General features: G+C 42.1%; 2 protein-coding genes and 1 pseudogene across 3 annotated transcripts in view; 1 reads left to right on the forward strand and 2 right to left on the reverse strand.

Annotated features, from left to right (window-relative positions):
* LOC307110075 (glycine N-phenylacetyltransferase-like) overlaps positions 1-14521 on the reverse strand; it is a gene marked incomplete at its 3' end in the record, with an annotated part of 44390 nt that extends 29869 nt beyond the window's left edge. The window contains exon 1 of the mRNA XM_079789120.1: positions 14381-14521. The remainder of the gene's footprint in view (positions 1-14380) is intronic.
* LOC307110065 (glycine N-acyltransferase-like) lies at positions 1448-9328 on the reverse strand (the record flags this gene model as incomplete). The annotated part of the gene is made up of 4 exons (XM_079789111.1): positions 1448-1623; positions 2961-3087; positions 8061-8168; positions 9251-9328. 4 exons carry the CDS (start codon positions 9326-9328, stop codon positions 1448-1450), a joined length of 489 nt encoding a protein of 162 aa, XP_079645237.1.
* On the forward strand, positions 9545-10548 carry LOC307109370 (large ribosomal subunit protein eL6-like; annotated as a pseudogene). The gene is made up of 3 exons: positions 9545-9643; positions 9947-10028; positions 10076-10548. The product of its transcript is annotated as a large ribosomal subunit protein eL6-like (transcript).
* Positions 14522-15782: the final 1261 nt, after the last annotated feature.

Below are 15782 nucleotides of genomic sequence, written 5' to 3' on the forward strand. Positions count from 1 at the left end.
TCCATGATGTACTGCCCTCCCCCTAAAATTCTCTCTCCTCAATTAATAGCCACCTCCCTGGGTCTGGGTCTTCCCACTCTCCATAAACACAACCCATGCTCTTCCCATCACGACCCACTTCACTTCAACTTGTACAATCAAACAGACAATCTCTTTATTGTTTGGGGTTTGGGTGGATTTAGAAAGCTCTGCTTTTAGAAGCAACATTGAATCATTTTCCCTGCTGTGGGAGTGAAGAAGGGACAGGCTAATATAAGTTAATCTTTTTTGTTTGACACTCTCCCTGCCATATCATGTACACTATGTTTAACCTAGTATTTTATACATATTTGTGTAAAATCCTTTAATGTATTGAGAAAACAACAATCAGATGAGAGAATAATCTCTACAGACCTACTGAGCAGAGTCCACTTGCTGATCATTAAGAGAAAGACCATAGGAAGAGAGAAGAATAAGTCATAATGCTCAGAAACTATACCTCTTCCTGGAAAATCTGGCAAGGCTCTACACATCCACACTATGAGTTCCAGGAGAAGCCATTCTGGGCAGCATTCAGCTGATGGGGGTGTCATGCAGATCCCCAGAGTGTGGGGAACTAAACCATGTGGAGTGTCTGGGGCTGCTTTAACCTGAGACATCTAATGGAAACCAGCAGTGACTAGAATATAGGGAACATGGTATTGAACACTCACACTGCCTCCCCAGAGCCCACTACTTTACTGATAATTACAATTATGTACAATTTATTCTTTCTCTCTGCCCACCCATTCATTGCCCAGCCACATGTTGGGGCCCATCTGATACTTGTTTGTAGGATGGAGTCACAGAGGCACACAGTTCCACTGGTTCCAAGTACAGGGCATCTGGATATGATGCATATTGTAACTCAGTTTCTGCATAATTTTGTTATTCTTGTCAGTGTGAGAATACACAGGGAAGCCAAGGTTGTTTAGAGCCTGGGACTGGATATAGATGACATAGGCGACGAGGCCCTGCTTCCGGAACTCAGGCAGGGTGCATCCCATCCGTATCTCTCCTGTCTGGTCCATCAGGCCCCAGCACACCGGGTTCCCCTCAGGCCCCAGCAGACATAATGTAGGGAAGCTCTGTATACAGCGCTCGATGAATCTCTGGCTCCTCTCATTGCCACCAAAATGCCAGAATTTATTCACCAGGGCAGCGTGGGTAACATCCAGGGATGAGAGTTTAAATATTTCTTGATTGCTATGGAGTTTCCAAGAGAAAAGTAAAGTCCATTAGTACTTATTATATTTGTTCTTGTCCCTACTGTCTATAATACATTTCTGAAAACAATGATTTAGGCTGCTTTAAAAATATTGACCGTAGGAGGGGGGCGGGGGGCGGTGCGGGAGTAAAAGCAGAAAGAGAAGTTGGGAGGCTACTTCGGGAATGGGAGGTGTGAGTAGTGCAGTGACTTTTATCAAACTTACATGGCCTTGGGTTTGCCACCACCAGGTGGTAAGTTCTTTACATCCAACAAGGAAGGAATCAGTTTCTTTACAGTGTCAAGTTCCGCATAGAGAAAGCGCTCTGTGTGCTTGACTTTGAAGGATTTCCTGGCTGCAAGATTTTGTATCACCTCATTCAGGCTGGACTGGGAACCTAGATGGGGTTTTAAGAGACATGCAATTATTTCAGTGCATTTTATGGAGAAGCTGTCCAGTAGAGTGGTACGTGTCTACATTTTCAGTCTAAAAATCTAGGTTCTGCCTTGGTATTGCCAACGTGTGATTTGGCATCACATAGTCAGGATTTGTGCAATGAACATCCTCAGAGATTCATTCACAACCATAGTCATACCATTCGTGGCAATGCAAAGACTGGAACCACGTTTTCTGGGTTACATGAACATATTGTTTTCATAATCACAGTAGATGCATTATAAAAACAATAGTATCCAACATCTCTTGTGTTCTTACTCTGTTCATAGTATGGTAGATTGTTGCAGGAATGACCCACAATGTGCCCACATCTCTTTGTATCTTTTCCCTGGAATAGTCCCCTCAGGCGCTGCATCTGGCCTTGCCGATATGGCTTGCTTTTCCCACTGGGAAAGAGTAAATTTGATGCTTGGAGAGGCTAAAGGGGGCTTGCAACCTGGGCTTTCTTTGTGCTCCTGATTTCCTTGAGACCAACACTATATGGATAGGATTAGGCTAGTCAGCTAAGGACTTGTGCTCCTATCATGCTGTCACTATGGTGCCAGCACCAACAGCAAGAATGGTCATTCATGCATGTGAGTGATGCCATAGTAGAGCAATCAGCACTTAGTCCATCCATTAACACCCTACTGCTGCAAGAGGAAATCCCGGTGAAATCAGCAGAACTGCCTTGCAAAACCCAGCCCAAATGTTGATTCACAGAATTATGAGGTTTGCTCTGCGGTCCAAGACAGCCAGGTATTGTGCTAAGCAATTCCTATTCAACATTTTATCTGATCTTTTCAACACCCCTGTGTTTTAGCCCATTGTTATCCTCGTTTTTATATATGACTCAGTGAGGATAATTCAAGTGGCTAAAATGACAAAGCAAGTAACAGACAAATGCCATCCTAGGGAGTGTGATTCTGGATGGCATGCTCATAACCATGATGGTTTCCTTAATTATCTAAGAGGTGCTTTATGGCATGAGTTGTCATTGTTATTCCTGGCATGGGAGGCCCCAGGGCAAGCTTTGCTCTGGCATTCAATCAACCTAAGGGATTCTGGATATGTCTGCAAAATAAATTTGTGGCTATCAAACAATTATATTATGTTTCCTAAATGAAGCCAATTTTTTTGCAAGTTTTGAGGGTGTTTTTCCCCATTAAAGGTATATTCACAGCTGAGTAACAAACTGATAGCAGGCTGAGGGTCTGAAGTATGGAGAAAGACATGAATCATAAGGGAAATTGTCAGAGAGAGAAGTGAGTCAGCACACTTCCCATTCCTCTTACTTACTTTGGATCTGCAAATGCTGTTTCCAATTGATGACTTCTGGTGAGCCAAGCAATTCCTGACAGTTCTTGAGATCCTTGGAGTAGATTTGGTAAATATTTGTGTAGTGATCAAGGTCATCTACCATCTCCTGTGTGCATTGGGAAAAGCAGAATCAACCAAAATATTTGTATTTTTTGATTGCCATACCGGTTGTCAGTGTTTAATTATGCTCTGATATTTTTAAATATCAGGTGTTTTGTTGGTGTATTATCTTTATTGAGAAAGTATTTATGTTATGAAGGCAAGTCAAGTACTTCCTTATTCAATTCATATTTAAAATTTCCTGAATAAAACTATTCTAAACTCAGGTCTTGGTTTGAAATTTCAAACAAAAATGACATTTAAAATTTAACATTTCTTTCAAAAAGCACAGGACAGTCAGACTTTTAGTAAAATGCTTTTTTACATGTTTATTCTCTGGTAGTAAATGTGTTATCTCCAAAGTCTTCAGTAAACAAAAGTAAAAGCAAAGCAAAACAAAACGAAAAAAAAGATACTTTGTGTTCTCTTATGATGTTTAAACAAATCAGATTAGGGAAATGTTCACATTCTACCATGTTATGCAAATTCTTAGGAACAGCAGATGCAATTATCAAAACTTTCTAAATATCAATAATGATCTCATATAATAAAAGGTCAGAGGCCATAAGTGACAAGACCACAACGACCAGAGATCAGACCACCATGGCCCCTCACCGAGCTGGCCCTACCCCCAAGCAAGCAGTTAGGGGTTATCAGGCAGGCAGTCAGAGTGGTTAGGGGTGATCAGGTAGGCAGACCAGCGGTTCGGGGTGACGGTAGGCAGGCAAGTGGTTAGGGGCAATCAGGTAGGCAGATGGCCCCTCGCTGGGCTGGCCCCACCCCCAAGCAAGCAGTTTGGGGTGATCAGGCAGGCAGGCAGAGTGGTTAGCGGTGATCAGGTAGGCAAGCCAGTGGTTAGGGAGATCAGGTAGGCAGGCAGAGTGGTTAGAGATGATCAGGCAGGCAGACCAGCGATTAGGGGTGATCAGGTAGGCAGGCAAGTGGTTAGGGGCGATCACTAGGCAGACAGCCTCTCACAGGGCTGCCCCCCCCCCCCCCCCCCCCCCCGCCGCAAAGAAAGAGGGAAGCCCAGGCTAGCCAAGCCATTGCACCCCAGCCTCTTGCCTGCAGAGGGAGCCCACCAGTGGCAGGGGAGGGGGGGCAGCACTGCACAGATGGAAAGCAGAAGCAGTGGCGGGGTTGGGGGCAGCTGCCTGTAGCCGGGAGAAGGAAAGCTCCATAGGCCCTCATCTCAGGCCAGGCCTAGGGACCTTACCCGGGTCCCGGATTGTGAGAGGGTTCAGGCCAGGCTGAGGGACCCCTCTAAGTGCACTCATTTTCATGCACTGGGCCTCTAGTTTTCTAAATAAAGAAGCAACATTTTCAAAACTAAAATCAGACAAAGTATTTAGCTAACATTTACAAAACTCAAGTAGAGAGTAAATTGACAGTGAACATCTTTGGCCAAAAGTATAAATCTTGCTCTAGACCAAAGATTTCTACAAAATGTGGGCTCTGAACATGTCTCTGTCAAAATTGATGGAAGTAACAGACTTAGAATATCCTCCTATGAATGATGAAACAAAACAAAGTTGTAAGATGAATAAGTTCTGAGGATCTAATGTGCAGCATGGTGATTGTAGTTAGTAATACTGTATTATGTATTCTTGAAAACTGCTAAGAGAGAAAAGCTTAAATATTTTCATCTCAAAAAAGAAATAGTCATTATGTAACATGATGGAGGTGTCAACTACAACCATGGTAATGATCAAATATACACATTGCACATCTTAAACTTACACAGTCTTATATGTCAATGATCTCTCATGAGATGGAAAACCTTATTTTTAAAACTGTATTTTTGAAAGTAGCTCAAGTAATACTTCTCATTGAGGTTTTATCAATAATACAGTCTCTTTTTCCCCCAAATTATTTGATTTGATGAAATATTTTTTTACCAATTTTACTTATATGCAAGATATATACAAATTTAATATTTTAATGTTAATAAACTAGAGGCCCAGTGCACGAATTCGTGCACCAGTGAGGTCCCTTGGCCTGGCCTGCGGAATCAGGCTGAAACTGGCTCTCCGACATCCCCCAAGGAGACCTAGATTGCGAAAGGGTGCAGGCCAGGCCAAGGCACCCCACCGATGCACAATTAGGGCCGGGGAGGGACTGTAGGAGGGCTTTAGGGCATGTCTAGCCCATCTCGCTTAGTCCCGATAAGCCTGATTGCCCCCAAATGCCCCCCTCAGAAGCATCCCCCTTCCAGCCAGGTCACCCCTAACAGCAGCAAGCTAAGCTACCGGTTGGAGTATCTGCCCCCTTGTGGTCAGTGCATGTCATAGCGACTGGTCGACCAGTCGATTGTCTGCCCCCTGATGTCAGTGCATGTCATAGCAAGCAGTTGAGTGGCTTTAGCATATCATTACCATATTGCGCTTTTATTGGTTGAACAGACGACCAGATGACCAGACACTTAGCATATTAGGCTTTTATTATATAGGATTTTTAGTTTGGAAATATTTTAACTATTTAATTTCATTAACTTTTAAAAATTATCACAATATGTAACCAACAACTACAACCATGTCATTTTGCCCTTTAAGTTCCCTAATTCACTGTGTTGTTTTACACATTATGTCTCACAATTTGTAATTTGTTTGCTTTGGATGAAGTCCAGTCCTGACTCTCTATAAAAATATTTTTATTTATCCTTGACATGCAGTTTTGGTAAATTTTCCACTAGGAAGCATTTCTGATCCTTTCCCTGCAAACTCTACTACATATGGGGTTTTTTTTAATGCCCTATTTTATTGATTTTATTGATGACAGTTGGTTAAAATACAATTCAACCTCTCAATGGGAATGCAGTATCACAAAGAGAAGTTGTGAGTTAGCACTAGTGAGTTGGTGTGGTTTCAAGGTTGATATTTTTAATAGATAGGAAATAATTTTTCCCCATAGGTTAAGAGGTAAAAATGGACTTAGAGTTTGATTCATACCAATAAAGATGTTGAGTCTGAGAAATGTTGCTTTAATATCTTTAACAAAAGTTCAGCCTTTTGTCTATGCCCTCAACATAATGTTACATTAGCACAATCTTCCAGTAGGTGCCTCTCTTTCCATAAACTAGATGCAAGAAATAATGGAATACTATGCTACTGTGAAAAAGAAGGAATTCTTACCATTTGCAACAGCATGGATGGAACTGGAGAGCATTATGCTAAGTGAAATAAGCCAGTCAGAGAAAGATAAGTATCACATGATCTCACTCATTTGTGGAATATAATGAACAACATAAACTGAGGAACCAAAATAGAACCAGAGTCATAGAAGCATCGAACAAACTGTCCAACCTATGAGAGAAGGCAGAGGTTGAGCGGGGTAAGAGATCAACCAAAGGACTTATATGCATGCATATGAGCAAAACCAATGGACACAGAGAGGGTGCGGGGGGGAGGGTGAATAAGGCATGTGCTGGGGAGTGGGGGCAGCTGGAGAGAGGTCAATGGGGGGAAAAGGAGACTTATGTAATACTTTACACAATAAAGAATTTTAATTAAAAAAAGGAAATAATGAAGAGTGCTTGGCATTCAGCATAACCAGCATGCGGTTTGGAGTCTTGTCTTGAAAACCAATTAAAACATTGGGTGAGTATGAAAATGTCTCCTATATAATTTTAATCAGCTTTCCATCTGTGTTATTTCTTTTTATAATACAGTTTATTTTCCAATTATAGTTGCTCTTCTTCAATAATATTTTACACCAGAGTCCCGGTGCATGAAATTCATGCACGGGTAGGGTCCCGAGGCCTGGCCAGTGATCAGGACCGATCTGTGGAGCAATGGGCAGGGTGATTGGAGGGTGGTGCCGACCCGCTCGCCAGCTGGCCCCGCCCCCTGGCCAGCCCTGCCCCCTCCACCACTGCCAGTTGCCTCCCTCTGCAGGGCGACTGGTGGGGTGATCTGGGGGTCCCGCTGGCACCAACCTTGGCTGGCCTGGGTCCTGCAGTCTGGGGGCAGCTCCTGCATTGAGCATCTGCCCCCTGGTGGTCATTGTGCATCATAGTGACCAGTCATTCCACTGGGCATTCTGCTGTTTGGTCAATTTGCATATTAGGCTTTTATATATAGGACTAGGGCCCCAGTGCATGAAATTCCTGCATGGGAGGTGTCCTTAAGCCTGGCCTGCACCCTCTCCAATAGGGGACCCATTGGGGGTTGTCAGACTGCCGGTTTTTATACTAGAGGCCTGGTGCATGAACTCTCCCATTGTAGAATTTAATAAACATTTCATTAAACTGGCACTTGGACATCCCTCTCACAATCCAGACTAGTAGCTCCTAACCACTCACCTGCCTGCCTGCCTGATCATCCCTAACCACTCTGCCTGCCAGCCTGATTGCCCCCAAATGCCCCCTGCTTCCAGACAGGTCACCCCTAACTACCCCTCCCCCCGTTGGCCTGCTCACCCTTAATTGCCCTCCCCTGTTGGGCTGATCACCCCTGACTGCCATTCCCTGCTGGCCTGTTTGCCCCAACTGGCTCCCCTGCAAGTCTGATCACCCCCAACTGCCCCTCCTGCCAGCCCAATTGCCCCCAACTGCCCCCTGCTGGCCTGCTTGCCCCCAACGGCGCCCCTCCATCAGCCTGATCACCCCTAACCACCTCTGCCTCGGCCCTGCCACCATGGCTTTGTCCTGAAGGATGTCTGGATGGTCTCCCGGAAGGTCTCCTAGTCTAATTAGCATATTACCCTTTTATTAGTATAGATTGGTTTCAGGTGTACAACACATTGGTTAGATAACCATTATCTCATTCAATTCTCCTGTTGCTTCACATTTCAGACCATGTTGTAATTTTTCTGTGGATTCACCTGTATTCTCTTCCAGGTTGTGGAATTTTTGAGGACAGGGACTGTTCACTATTCCTGGGATTCATTTCTATATGCCCAGGTCTCCCACATTGCCAATGCAGATAAACACCTAACAAATACATACATAGATGCACATTCATTTCATATCTGACACCTTACCTGCTCCTGAGGGCGGACAACTACTGTATTAAAATCAGGCCACTTGTCCACCAGAACCTTCAGCTTGAAAGGGTTTCCCTGGTTTATGTGGAAGATGGTCCCATAAACCTGCAGCATTACAAGAAAGTGGGAGGGTCAATATACAGGTGTTGGCAAAAGTAGGTTTATGGTTGTTCATCTGGAAAAACCATGCAGGTTATGATTATTACCATAGTTTTATTAACTCTTTTTCACATACTCACAACTGTAAAATTACTTTTCCCCAACCCTATATTATGAAAGGATGTTAAAGTAACTTGATTGATCAAGACATGGTTATTTCTATGAAATGATGGAATTCTATCATTGAAAGGTCTCTAATGTGTATTTCTGCCAAGCAATTTTAAGTTTTAGTGTTTTGCCTCAATAAATGTATATTTTAGAAATATATTTACATTGTAAAACATTCAGACTAATAAAAATTATGAACTCTCCCATTGTAGAATTTAATAAACATTTAGTGTAATGTATGTCAATTATACCTCAATTTTTTTAAAAGGTGGAAGAATCTTTTTAAGATTTCCTACTATTCATGTACATACACAAGAAATTTTACAAAATAACAATTTCAGATAATATGATTTTAAAGTGTTTTTCTCAATTGAATTAATACATTCTAGTCATATTTCTTTCTCAATAAATAAAAATAATTTTAATGACTTCAGAGCATTCTATGACATGGATGAACAAACCTTATTTCTTAAACTTTTCTTTTTAAATATATTTTCATTAATTTCAGAGAGGAAGGGAGAGAGAGAGAGATAGAAACATCAATGATGAGAGAGAATTATTGTTTGGCTGCCTCGTGCATGCCCCCCACTGGGGATCAAGGCTGCAACCCAGGCAGGTGCCCTTGACAAGAATTGAACCAGGGACATTTCAGTCCTTAGGCCAACGCTTTATCCACTGAGCCAAATTGACTATAGCTATTTCTTAAACTTTTAATTTATTCACATGAAGTAGCAAAGATAGTACAAAGAAGTTCCACAATATACCTCCCTTGCAAAGAGGTGATGTGAACATGAATGTAAATGAGATGGAGCATGAGTGAATTCCCACCACAAAATAGCTGCTTATTAAAATATCCTCTTCCCCACTTCTATCAAAAGAATACACAACCCTTTCTTTCCCTGAGATTGTCTCACGCTCACCTTTAAGGACTCAGGAAGGCTCTTCCTCAAGGATTTTTCTAGCATCTGCAGCATCTGTAGAACCCGCACGTGGAGCATCTTGACCGGTATTTTTGCCTAGAGGGAGGATCAACAGTCAAGAAGAGAAAATGTTGAACCCATAGGAATTAGATCCACACACCTTTACCTGAATCCTAGAAGGTAACAGGTAAGATAACTCTGCCCACTTCTAAAATAATTGCCTTGGGGGGAGAGAAAGTAGAGTCACACTAGATTTCTACCATTACTTCGAAGGAGAGCAACATAAAAGTTCGGATGGGACCACCACCAAGAGACAAGAGTAGCAGGTTCTATGCTAATGTCCAGGACCTTCTTCAGTGCCTTCTGTTGGTGTTACCCACACTGAAGTCCTCTGTAATGCCAAGGAAGGAGGAAGTTGGCAGAAAGCACCTGGTTCTCTTTTTGAAAATGTTCCCTTCACTTTCTTACACTACCCTGAAATTTTATTTAATAAACATTTATGTTAACAAATATGTTCTTTAAATATGCTAGTGCATCTTTGGAGATTAGGTTGCAGTCAGTGATTCCCTCAGTGCCACCACTAACAACCTCTGTAGCCTTGGAAAAGTTCCTTACCCTCTTTGCTCTGGTTTACTCATTTCTTCTAATGTAAACAGATTCTACCTAGAAAATTATTATCTCTTTCCCATCTTGCAGGGTGATGAAGCTGAGAAGCTGGATCCTAAGGAGAAGAAACCTGGAGCCAAGAAGGCTGATGCTGGTGACAATGTCAAGAAGGGTAACCCTAAGGTCAATGTTTGTAAGAAGAGTACGCCCCACAGAGGTGAAACCCTGTCCTGGTCAGAGGAATGGGCAGATATTCCTGGTCAGCTATGCATTCCTAAAGGCCATGCACAAGTGGAAGTATTCAGTAGCTAAATCCTGGATTGAAACAAAAAAGGAGAAAGTTCTTGCTACTGTCACAAAACCAGTGGGTAGTGACAAGAAAGGTGGTACCCAAGTGCTTATACTTTGCAAAATGCCTAGATACTATCTCACTGAAGATGTGCCACCAAAGCTTTTGAGCCATGACAAGAAACCCTTCAGTCAGCACGTGAGAAAACTGTGGGCCAACATCACTTCCAGGACCATTCTAGTCGACCTCCCTGGGCAACACGGGGGCAAGAGAGTGGTTTTCCTGAAGCAGCTGAGCAGGGGCCTTAATGTCTGCAACTCTGTGCCTTAATTAAGTTCCTCTGCATAGAACACACCAGAAATTCATCATTGCTACCTCTACCAAGACCGATATCAGTGTTTAATTAGTGTTGGTTTTTTTTTGTAAGAAATTTAGTACACCAGTTTGTGAGGATAAAGCCCACTGGTGAGAGCAAACACAGAGGAGAGGTGAAAATCCCCAAACATCTCACTGGTGCTTCCTTCAGGAAGAAGGAGCAGTGCCAGCCCAGACACTAAGAGCGTGAGCTCCTCAACACAGAGAAACAGAAATATGAGAGGACAGGGAAGTGGGAGGTTGATCAGAAAGCCATGGATTGGCAATTTCTGCCAAAAATCACAGGTGTTCCTCAGCTCCAGGCTACCTCCCCAATGTGGTTGCTCTCACCAACTGGCTTTATCCTCACAAACTGGTGTTGGAAATTTCTTACAAAAACCTAACTGAACACCTTATTGGTTTAGAAATGAAAATAAAATTATAGGGATAGTTAAATGTCTTAATACATATTAAGTGCATAGTAGAGTTTCTAGCATATAATAACTCAAAATCATTATTTTTATTACTGTTATTAATATCATTTCAGCTCAGTCCATTGGATTGTTGTTGTTGTTTAGTTTTGTTTTTTAAGAAATGGGGTGTGACTTTAACCTAGCCCACAGTGTGAGTGCTTTCAGTGTGAATCGTGTCCTGAGAATAACTCAACACTTGTGTGAGATAGTTTATGAGGATTAAATGAGGTAATCCAGGCACTGCAGCAAGTAAGTAAAAAAGCCCATGGGAATTTCTTAGTAAGTTCCTAGTACAGAATAGTATTTGTGTGTCATGATTATCATCATTCCCTGAAGTAAGCAGATAAAAGATTGTTTGATGTACTCAACCCTTTAGTGCTGAGCACTCTGGCTACCCAGACCTTTGGCCAAGACATCATTGGCTTGCTTCGTCTTCCTTCCTTCCTTCCTTCCTTCCTTCCTTCCTTCCTTCCTTCCTTCCTTCCTTCCTTCCTTCCTTCCTTCCTTCCTTCCTTCCTTCTTTTCTTCCTTCCTTCCTTGTTTTTCTTCTTTCCTTTTTTCTTGTTTAAAAAACACATATCCTTTGTGAATGATCAACTACAGACACTGTAGAAATGGGACCAGTGGTCGTTGTTTTCAATGGGAAAATGTTTCTGGTTCTAAAGACCTCATTTACTCTTTGGCAACTGCTGTTAGAGCAGGTTGAAATTGCACAAGTGAATGTTCTTGACTTTTCCATGTGCATGTGTCCTGTCCCACACCCTCAGTTGCTTGTCAGTCCTATGAGGGAAAATAACAGCCATTTTATCCCCCTAACACTACTGCTCAGTTGGGGTAGAGGAAAGTCTTTTCTGGCATCATTATGATTTTTTTTTTGTCTCTTTTAAAAACAACTTTAAAGCTGAGTAATTTATTTCATTTTCAAATTATATTTTTATTGATTTCAGAGAGGAAGGAAGAGGGAGAGAGAGATAGAAACATCAATGATGAGAGAGAATCATTGATCAGAGGCCTCCTGCATGCCCCCTACTGGGGATTGAGCCCGCAACCAGGTCATGTGCCCTTGACCAGAATCAAACCTGGTACTCTTCAGTCCGCAGACCAATACTGTATCCACTGAGCTAAACCAGCTAGGGCACTCTGAGTAAATTAAATGGGCACAATTAAAAGCATATAATGTGAACAAGTCTACAGATTTGATACGATATAAGCCCATGAAACCTTCATCATATTTAAGAGAGAGAACATTTCCTTCATCCTCAACAATTCTGAAACTTGCAGTGGCTCTAAAATAGCTTATGTGAGCTTTCAGCCTTGGCAGTGGGTAGAGTCCACAAAGAAGGAGCTTTAGACCCAGTCTTCCCCTTACTGGAAATGTTTTCAAAAGGGACAACTCAAACAAGGAAAATGAGTTTTAAAGAGTAGTTTTATAAAGCAACATCAACAAATAGGAAAAAATAAGACACAGTCTCTTTTGTCACTAGGATAAAGTTACATAAATTATGACCTGTTAGTATATTACAACTGCAAGGAGCCATTAACATAAGAACTATAATACAACACAGGCATGCACAAGGGACAGTATTAAAACAAAAGGAGAAAATGTGGAACAGAAAATAGTACATTGTTTTTTATTATTATTATTATTATTATTATTATTATTATTATTATACCTGTATATAAACTGTGCTTTTACATATTCAAAATGCAATACATGAAAATTTTAAGAATATAGAAAGTAAACTTTAGAAGGGAAAATAAAATATTAAAAACTATTTTATAAAGAAAAGAAAAATTCCACTATCCAGTGGATACATATTAACTTGAAAATACGTATACATTTGTTTTTACACATTGTTTTTTTTTACAAAACAAGGGCATGATATATATATATATATATTTGTATCTTGTTTTAAATTTAAAATGACATAATGTCATCAAATATGTTTAGAACATGAATGTTAAAAAGTATCTATATATAGTGAATATAATTTCATTATTATAAATAATAGATATTATATTTTTATTATTCTATTGTATGAATGTACCATACATATTTTGAATCAGTCTCCTATTGTTGGACATTAGGGTTGTTAACTGTTTTTCTCTATTGTTAATAATTTTCTGTTGAACAGATTGTGTTAATATGCATCTATGTTTATTTTTTTAAGATAAAATTCTTAAGGAGTAATTGCTGGATGAGAAGCTTGTTTTTAAGCTTTAAATAATATTCATATACTAGACGACCAGTGCACAAAATTCGTGCACGGGGTGTGTGTGTTCCTCAGCCCAGCCTGCACCATCTCCAATCTGCGACCCCTGGAGGGATGTCCGACTAGCAGTCAAACATCCCTCTCAAATCCAGGACTGCTGGCTCCCAACCACTAGACTTTCCTGCCTGATTGCCCCTAACTACTTCTGCCTGCCAGCCTGATCACCTCCTAACCACTCCCCTGCCAGCCTGATCGACACCTAACTGCTCCCTTGCAAACCCAATTGCCCCTAAGGGCCCTCCCCTGCCAGCCTGGTCACCCCCAACTTCCATCTCCTGCAGGCCTGATCACCCCTAACTGTCCACCCCTGCTGACCTGGTCCCCTGCAACTGCCCCCCCTGCATGTCTGGGTCCCCCCACAGCTTCCCTCCCTTTCAGGCCTGGTTTGTTCCAACTGCCCCCCTCTGCTGGCCATCTTGTGGCAGCCAACTTGTGTCCACATAGGGGCAGCCATCTTTGACCACATGGGGGCAGCCATTGTGTGTGTTGGAGTGAATGTCAATTTGCATATTACGTCTTTATTATATAGAATACTAAACAAAATTTTAAAATTTAAAAAACCTATTTTGTGGTCAGAGCATTATAGATAAAATCTTTTAAATTACCCCCCCCCCCCCACACACACACAATTTAAATTAACAGTACATCTGGTCTGAATATTTTCTCTCTGATTTTACTAGAGTACTTTACTCTCCTGGTTAACATTTATCTAAGGAACAAGCTGCCTCCTTTAGACTGTTTCCCCAAGGAAAACCAAAATAATGTCTGCATAGTATCTCTCTACACTAGGTGCTAAATTAATGTTACTTGGACCAAGAATCCTTTCTTGACAATGTTATTACCTCTCCCTTAACCCACCAGCTTCCAAAATCCCTTCATAACATTTGTTTATTCAGAATGGAGAACTGACTTAGTCCTCCTTAGAATTTTTCTACCATACATCTACTGTGTACACAGTAGGTGCAGAAACATCAGCTCTCAAAGGGAATAGATTCCCTTTCCCATAGTCCAAGTATCACTAAATAAGCTCAACACTTGCCCTCTAAAACCACCAAGGTCATTAGTTGTAGGAGAAAAGGGAGAAGGGGGGGCGTGTCACAAAGCACTGGTTCTTTCCAGTGAGATGAGTTCTCACCTGAAAGGTGAACTCCACGCAGACTGGTCCCCAGGAACAAATGAAAGGCAGCAGACTTTTCCAGAATATAAAATTCCCTTTATCCTTGCATGCACAGCTCAGACCTGCAAAGCGTGTTTTGGTATATTTTCTACAGAAATCATTAAGTTAAAGCACTTAATGCAGGACTTGCCCTTTTAAAGGCTGGGAGGAATGGGAAATTTCTGTTAACTGGTGTGGGATCCAGAGGCATTCAGTCCCTCCCTCTTGGTGGCTTATTCAGCAAGCAGGTTCTACAAGTTTGGGAGTCTGCTTGTGTCCCAGGGTTGGATCCATTTACTAGTGTTTGTCCAGTTGTCTAATCTTTCTGCTTCAGTTTCCTCATCTACAGGCAGGATAAATAATAGTATCCACTCTTACTGGTGTTTTGTTTTTAAGTTAAATAAGCTAACATTTATGAAGTGCTATCAGAAGTAATACTATTGTTCTATTTCTTTGAAAATGATATAGGTTCCATAAGTGTAAACTTGTTTCAACTCCACAAAATTGTAACTTAAGATCTGTGTGTTTGTAAATTATACCTCATTTTAAAAGATAGTAAGTGAGAACCTCTGTGTAGTAAACTTACTGAGTTAATTGTATTTCCAAATTTTTTAAAAATTGTTCTTCTAATTAAATGCTGTTTTGTCATATTTTCTAACTAGAGGCCCAGTGCATGAATTTCGTGCACGGGTTGGGGGTGTGTGTTCCTCAGCCCATCCTGCACCCTCTTCAATCTGGGACCCCTCAATGGATATCTTACTGCCGGTTTACAAGTTTCTGGCCTATACCGGCAGTCGGGCATCCCTCTCGCAATCCGGGACTGCTGGCTTCTAACCGCTCACCTGCCTGCCTGCCTGCCTGATTGCCCCTAACCACACTGCCTGCCAGCCTGCTTGCCTCCAACAGGCCCCTGCTGCTAGCCTGCTCGCCCCCAACTGCCCCCCGTGCCAGTATGCTCGCCCCCAACTGCCTCACCTGCTGGTTTGCTCACCCCAACTGGCCCCTGCTGGCCTGCTCACCCCACCTCCCCTCCCCACTGGCCTGCTCACTCCAAACTGCCCCCCCTGCTGTCCTGATCATCTCCAACTGACCCCAACTGATGTGATGAGGGACTGAGGGCTGTTTTCAGGCTTGCCACGCCCCCTAACAATCCAGGCTCCCAGCCCCTTCTTTTTTTCTTTTCTTTCTTTTTTTTTAGTGCCTCCTTGTGCGGATGCCAGGGCCAGCTGGAAGCAGGTATCTGGGATTTATTTATCTTCTACAATTGAAGCCTTGAGCAGAGGCCAGGGCTGGTCAGGGCTGGTGGGAAGCTTGGCTTCCTCCATTGACAGCGGCAACCCAAGCCTCTTGCTCATTCCAGCTCTATGGCCGCTGCCATCTT

Source organism: Cnephaeus nilssonii (genome assembly GCF_951640355.1).
Source record: "Cnephaeus nilssonii genome assembly, chromosome: 13".
NCBI lineage: Eukaryota > Metazoa > Chordata > Mammalia > Chiroptera > Vespertilionidae > Cnephaeus > Cnephaeus nilssonii.